The sequence below is a fragment of the Trypanosoma conorhini genome (assembly GCF_003719485.1).
Source record: "Trypanosoma conorhini strain 025E chromosome Unknown Tco_14.4_contig_00275, whole genome shotgun sequence".
Classification (NCBI taxonomy): domain Eukaryota; phylum Euglenozoa; class Kinetoplastea; order Trypanosomatida; family Trypanosomatidae; genus Trypanosoma; species Trypanosoma conorhini.
Window position 1 is genome coordinate 1 of NW_021704363.1, and position 6,372 is coordinate 6,372.

Genomic DNA, 6,372 nt, shown 5'->3' on the forward strand with positions numbered 1-6,372 from the left:
GTTGTTGTTGTTGTTGTTGCTGCTGTTGCTGCTCATTCCGAGCAAGCACAATGAGCCGCGCCAGCACCTCAAGCTCTTGCATACTCAGCCCCAGCATGCCTCCCTGCGCCGTGTTTGGGAACTGCGCCGGGTTCACAAATTGGGAATTGGGTTCATTTATCTGTTGAGGCTGTTGGTCCATGCGCATGATGGCCGAAGGGTTAAACATGGGCGGGGTGGCGCATGGCGGAGGAAGCCCCATAAATGGCGGCTGCGACGGCGGCTGAACTCCCCATTGTGGACAAAAGGCTGGGGGCTGTTGGAGGGCTTGTTGCTGCTGCTGCTGCAGCGGAAACCGCAGCCTGTTGTTGAACGGCGGTGCAGCATTTGGGGCAAAAAGGTTGGAATACGGCGGCATGGGGGCGTCTACGCCGGCCGGGGGCAACGCGGCCCCTGCGTAGGCGAGCTGGTGGGCCAAGGGGTACATGGCCGCAGCGGCCGCTAGGGAAGGGTCTGCCGCTGCCGCGGTTGCAAAGAACTGCTGCTGTGCCAGTTGGGCGGCGTTGGCGTCGATGGGGGGAAGTCGCATGGAGCCCGCACCGCCTCTAGACCCGCGGGCTCGCGACGACCCCGCGGCAGTCGAATTTCGCTTCGATTTCGAGTGTCGCGCCTCCTCCTTCTTTTCCCGCTCCCGCTGCCGCTGCTGCTCCATGTACGCTGCGAGCTCCTCCTCCGTGAAGACGCGATGCTTCGCCACCCCCGTCGCGGAGGGCTGGTGCTGCAGCTCCGGCGCCGCCTGCCCCGCGCCACCGCCGGCGTCGTCTCCGGCGCGCGGCTGCGGCGCGCCCTCCGCGTCCGGGGCGCCGGGGGCGTTTTCCGTCGCACCCTCGTCGGCAGCCCCCTCCGCAGCGGCCTTATCGTCTGCCGCGGCGGGCGCGGCGTCCGGGGGCGGCTCTGGCGCCGTCTCGCCTGCGCCGGCCCCAACAGCCTCCTCCCGCGTTTCCTTTTCCTCCCCCTTCTGCCGCTCCCCCGTTGCCGTTGCCGCTGCCACTGCCGCTGTCGCGACGTCGCCAGTCCCCTCACGGCTGCCTGGCGGCTCCGCCGCGCTGCGCGGCGTGCGAAGCGCGGGAGCGGACTGCTGCGACTCCTCCTCCACCCTGAGAACCTGCGCGGTGCCGCCTTGACTGTTGTCAGTGCCGTCTGTTGGCACCACCTGCGCCTCGTTCTCCGACGGCGGCGCGCCCTGCATCTTCGTCAACACTGCGGGGGCAAACAGAACGCCTCCGTCCCCTGGTTTTCCTCTTCGCCGGCTGAACTCCCCCCTGCACCCGCGTTTTGCTTGTGGCTCTCTCTGTGCGCTGCAGTTCGCAGTTTGTGTTGCTCTACTTGCGGCGCGGTAGAAACGAAATGTGCCCTTCTCTCAACTTTCTCCTCTCGCCGTGTGCTTCAGCAAAGATTGGTGGACTCTCCAGACAGACAAAGAGCGAGGGCAGAAGAATCACGTGGACTATTGCGACCTCCACATCCACACACAAACAGAGGCAGACAGAGGCAGCAACGGCGACAGAAGAAGGTGGTAAGAGGGGGCGCAAGAGTTTACAAAATGCACAAACGCACCTGTCCCCCCCTCCCCTTTGCTGCGCTGCGAGCCCGCATGCACAAAGGCGGAGAAAAAGAGAGGGTTATGCATTCGTATTTTTAAACGAATAGGCACACTAATTGCTCTGGAGATGCGCCTGCGAAGCAAAACCAAGAGCACGGGACTCTTGACAAGGGAAGCGTGTTAGGCGCGGATCGCGCGGAGGGCGCGCAGCGCCGCTTCAGCCGCGGCATTCTCCGCATCCTTTCGGGTTGTGCACCACTGCGCTCCCTTAAACACCGCGGCACCGCCCTTTTTGTTGAGCAGCGGAAGCTCCACTGTTGCCAGGTACGTGCGGGGCCCTTTGCGGCCCTTGCGACCGCCCTGCGCCTCCAGCTGCTGCTCCTCCACCGTGAAGATGACCGACTTCTGCACGGGCGTGTGCGGCCACCGTTCGGCACACTCCTCCCTGAGCAAGTCGCTCATGTACTTCTTCTCCCGCAGCCCCTCCCGCGTCTTGCGGGCCTCTGCGGTGGGGCCAACTATGATGTTGCTGCTGGGGTGCGGCTTCCGCATCAGGGTCGGCGGCAGGGCGGCAGCGGCAGCCGCTGCCGTCGCAGTTCCCGCAGAAGTCCCCACCGCCACCGCCGTCGTCGTCGTCGGGCCGCCGGCCCCGTTTGCGCCGCCACTCGCCGTGTCGTTAACATTCGCGTTGTTTTTTTTAATGTCGCGCCGCGCGAGTCCGGTGAGGCTGCCATCGGTGCGCTGCACCGCCTTGTGCTCCTCCAGCAGCTCCTTCACAGCCACCCAGGCGAAGCGCAGCTGGTCCAACTGCAGGTAGGTGCAGCAGCGCAGCAGCCGCCTCTCCTCGTAGCGGCAGAGAAAGTGCCCCCCGCCCTTGTCCTCCTGCAGCGGCGAGAAGTACTTGTCAGGGGCCTCCACAAGCGCGCGGGTGATGCTGCGCGGCCCCCGCGGCGTGGGGAAGCGGAAGGCCTGCACCGTGTAGAGGATTGCGCCGTTGGGAATCACCCTGCTTTCGCGGGTGAAGAAGGGCTCAAAGTACGGCAGCAGCCGCCTCGCCTCTCGCACCTCCGCCGTCGCCTCCTCCCCCCCCATCTCCCTCCGTGCCGCCACGCAGTGCTGCCTCGCCGGACCGGCTGAGGTGCCGCGGCAGCCATCCGGCCAATTGGAACACCGGCAGTAGCCACTGCAGCGCGGTGAAGATGCCGACTGCGGGCGCCGCCGCCCCCTCCTCCCCCTCCTGCCGCGTGAAGACGACGGGGTACTGGATGGGGTTTGCCGGGGGCACCGGGGCATCTGCCGGCATCGCTTTCCCTCTTCTGCTCTCTCTCTCTCTCTCTCTCTGTGTTTTTTTTGTCCGCCACGTTCTTTTCCTTCTACGTCTTCTTCCGCGGCACGCCCTTTTCCCCGCTCGCCATGAATCCCCAAAGCAGGCAGGAGGGAGGGGGGGGGAGGGCAAAGAGCGGCGTTGAGCTCGCACACACACACACACAGAGAACCAGAGAGCGCAGGAGGGGGGGGGGGGGGACGTGCGGAAGGGGCAGCGGCGGCTCACGCCCCTCGCCGGTCGCCCCGCACACTCCCACGAGCAAAGAAGGGAACTACAAACGATGCCAATGCGCAAGAGTCACACGCACGCAAGCACCGGGGAAAAAAAAGACACAGACAAGCCAACAAAAGTAACGGTCATCGGGCACCGAGATCCAAGGCATGCCGTAAAGCTCCACTTAGTTTGAGCGCCACCGCGGTTTACCCTTCTGCTTACGGGGCATTACAGCACCATCCCATCACCAAAATAACATCATCAATGCAGGGGAGAGAGAGAGTGAGAGATAGAGAGAGAGACACCATGTTCGGCGTCGATATCGTTTTTTTTCCCCAACGCCGTCACGCACACACACATACGCTCGCTGACGGCGTGGAAGGGTGATTGCGGGGGTTATATACAAATACTCATAGAAACGCACACACGCACAAGTACGCACACAGGCAGCTGCATCCATTGCGCGGCGCTGGCGCCGGAACTTGCCTTCCCTACCACCAAATGCCTCGCAGAGAGAGAAAATATGATGGGCATTTTTTAGAGTGCCTTCTGGTTTACCATTTGAAATCGCGTTGCGGCCCTTGCCGTGTGCCAAAGGCAAGGTGCGCGGTTAGCCGGCTCCCTTTGCCTCCACGCCACACCTAGATGTAAGTCTGGGTCGGGTCGCCGCCTCACATCCTCTCTCTCCCCTCCCTCCCCTGCCGTCTCACGCAAAGAGCTCCATCACGCTGGCAGTCCCATCCTCGTCCTCCGTCGGAACGAAAACCAGGCAGAGAAGGAAAAGCGAGAAAATCGACAGTGCGGGGATGCAAACGGCGCGGAGGATGTCAACCGAGTCCTCGATCATCCCCCAAAAGAGTTGTGCTGTCGTTGCGACGGTGCTTACGGTGCCGCCCATGGCGGTCTGCAGCAGCGGGGCCGACCGCACGGCAATCGTGCAGAGGGCGTCGCCAAGCTGCACGATGGTCTTCTCACGGCTCGAGGGCGCCGCAACTCGCACCAAACCCGAAGGTTTGGCCAGTGGTGCAAGTGCAGGAATTTGTGGCTGCACAACTTGTTCCCCGCTTTGCTTCCTCGCCTCTAGTGGGCGCGTCCGCCGCCGTCCTCCCACGCGCTCTGGCATCAGCGGAGAAGTTGGGGAGACGCGCACGGCGTCTATGGAGGCGTTCTTCTCAAACCTCCTGTTCCATATGTTCCCCAGCTGCTCTTCCAGGAAATCACCCACCCGCCACTCCGCGGACGCCGTCGGTGGCGAAACTGCTTGCACGTTGGTGGCCGTGGGCCCCGCACTGCTAGGCGGTGGGACTTCGTCCTTCTTCTTGCCCTGCCACGGCTCCTCCAACATCGGGCGGCTGTCACCACAGACGGTGTGGTCCAGCATCTCCACCGTCGCCTCCGTCTCGGTGCGGGCGTGGCAGTTCGCGGGGTGCTCAAATTTGACAAAGCGTGGGAGATCTGGGGAGAGTGTTTTCTCCGGCCCCGGCGGCTGCTCTGGCGCGAGCGGTTTGTCACTGGCGGGGAGCGCCAAGGGCGCCAGTTTCGGCACCTTGTCGTCTTTCCTGTTTCCGCTGGACGACGGGCGTGAGGCGGTGGCCGCGCCGGGGCTCGCAAAAAGCACTACCGGGGAGGCCCCGTTTCCATCAGAGTGCGGGCTTCCGGTCAGGCGTTCGGGGCCGCACTGCCGCCGCGCCTCCCCCGCTGCGCCGTCGCCGCCGTCTGTTATGAGGGACAGCCTGGTGCTTTCCCCCTCCGACGAGTCTTTCGTCTCCTTCACTGCAGCGTCGCCTCTGTGGAGGGGCCGGCAGGGCACTATGACGCAGCCGTTGCTACAGCGACGACCCGCAAACATTCGGGCGGAGCTTTTACTGTAAGGCCTTTGGGACGCATGGAAACCGCCGTTGGGAGCCACGCCGCCGTCCATGTTTTTGAGCCACCGCACCGGCCTTCCGAGCACTGGGGGCAGGTAGTCCTCCGGCTCCCCGCTTTCCCGCAGCTGCCTGAGTGCCTTTTGCCGCCCCCAGAGGCACTTTTGCTGCTCTCGCTTCAGCCACTTCAAGGCGGCATGCACGTAGGCGTCGCCGTCGCCGAGTTGCCCGTAGTAAACAAAAAAGTAAGGGCATGGGGAGACGTCGTGGGCCGCGCCCTGCACGCTCACCACAAACGGCAGATGCGGGGAGCCGTCAACTTCGGACAGCTCCCCGCTGTACCGTCGCACCGAGGCCGTCAAGGAGGAGTCCTGGGAGGACAAAACCCCGTCGGGGGCGCCGTGGCAGACGCCGAGGCACCCCTTCCTAAGCCGCTCCCTCAACCTGGGGCTGTCATCCTCCGACACGCGCGCCACGTTGGCGGCGCCGGCCCTCGGAGTCTCGATCAGGTGCACATCACTGAGCCGCTCGTGGGACGCCGCGGAGGGGCTCTGCCCGAGCGACGCCGAGGCCGACGCGGAAAGCCCACGACTCCGCCGGGCGCACTCCGGCAGCACGTCCAGCAGTAGCGCCTGCCTCTCGCCCGGCAGGAGAACCCCGTCGGGGAGGAGGGGCCCGACGGGCGCGAACCACCTCGGGTGGGAGGAGCGGAGGGAGAAGATGACGGCCGCGGCGCCCTCGCCGGCGGAGTTCCACACGGCGACCTCCAAGTTGCCGTTGGGCAAAGGCGTCGCCCAGGCCCGCACGCGCGACATCACCCCAGCCGCAGCCCACTAATCGCAACACACCGTGACCTTCCCTGCAACACCCCGCTAAGGCCCCTCTCCTCGCCCTCTTTGCTCTCTCTCCTCCTCCTCTTTTGGTTGCCTCTTCGTGTACCAATCCCCCAGCGGCTATAGCCGAAAAACGAAAGAGGGCAAAAACAAAAAGAGCAACACAAAAGCGACAAACGGGGAGAGGCGAGGTCAAGGTCACGGCGGCGACGGGGCGGCCGTAGACGCACGCGTGGGCAAATGCCCCACGCCCCACGATCACTGCCACAAAGACACATCAAGCAATACGCACGCAGGCCCACCATTTGGCCGCCACTGCTCCCCTCGCCACCACTCTAATTCCCCCCTCTTTCTTTCCTCCTCTCTCTCCCCCTATATATATATATATATGTATGCCTCTCCATGCCACTTGGCATGCATGCATGCATGCAGAGAGAGAGAGAGAGAGAGAGAGAGGGTGGGGAGGCGCAGAAGCAAAAATGTATGCCTAGCGCCACGCCCAAGGCTCCAAGCAGCCACTCTTGTCTAGAAAAAGAAAAGAAATGAAAACAC

At 63.9% G+C, this 6,372-nt stretch overlaps 3 protein-coding genes across 3 annotated transcripts, besides 5 other annotated features; all 3 read right to left on the reverse strand.

The window, feature by feature from the left end:
* Positions 1 to 1,228, reverse strand: Tco025E_04987 (uncharacterized protein; the record flags this gene model as incomplete). The annotated part of the gene is made up of 1 exon (XM_029371891.1): positions 1 to 1,228. A coding segment is annotated over one exon (1,228 nt), but the record flags the coding sequence as incomplete, so codon positions are not given.
* A 534-nt stretch (positions 1,229 to 1,762) lies between these two features.
* Tco025E_04988 (uncharacterized protein) lies at positions 1,763 to 2,674 on the reverse strand (the record flags this gene model as incomplete). The annotated part of the gene is made up of 1 exon (XM_029371892.1): positions 1,763 to 2,674. One exon carries the CDS (start codon positions 2,672 to 2,674, stop codon positions 1,763 to 1,765), a length of 912 nt encoding a protein of 303 aa, XP_029227987.1.
* A 210-nt stretch (positions 2,675 to 2,884) lies between these two features.
* Positions 2,885 to 2,923: a microsatellite.
* Positions 2,924 to 3,394: 471 nt separating this feature from the next.
* Positions 3,395 to 3,424: a microsatellite.
* Positions 3,425 to 3,791: 367 nt separating this feature from the next.
* Positions 3,792 to 3,828: a microsatellite.
* Tco025E_04989 (uncharacterized protein) lies at positions 3,829 to 5,802 on the reverse strand (the record flags this gene model as incomplete). Its single annotated transcript, XM_029371893.1, has 1 exon — positions 3,829 to 5,802. The coding sequence occupies one exon, from the start codon at positions 5,800 to 5,802 to the stop codon at positions 3,829 to 3,831; it is 1,974 nt and encodes a 657-aa protein (XP_029227988.1).
* Positions 5,803 to 6,193: 391 nt separating this feature from the next.
* Positions 6,194 to 6,214: a microsatellite.
* A 36-nt stretch (positions 6,215 to 6,250) lies between these two features.
* Positions 6,251 to 6,276: a microsatellite.
* Positions 6,277 to 6,372: the final 96 nt, after the last annotated feature.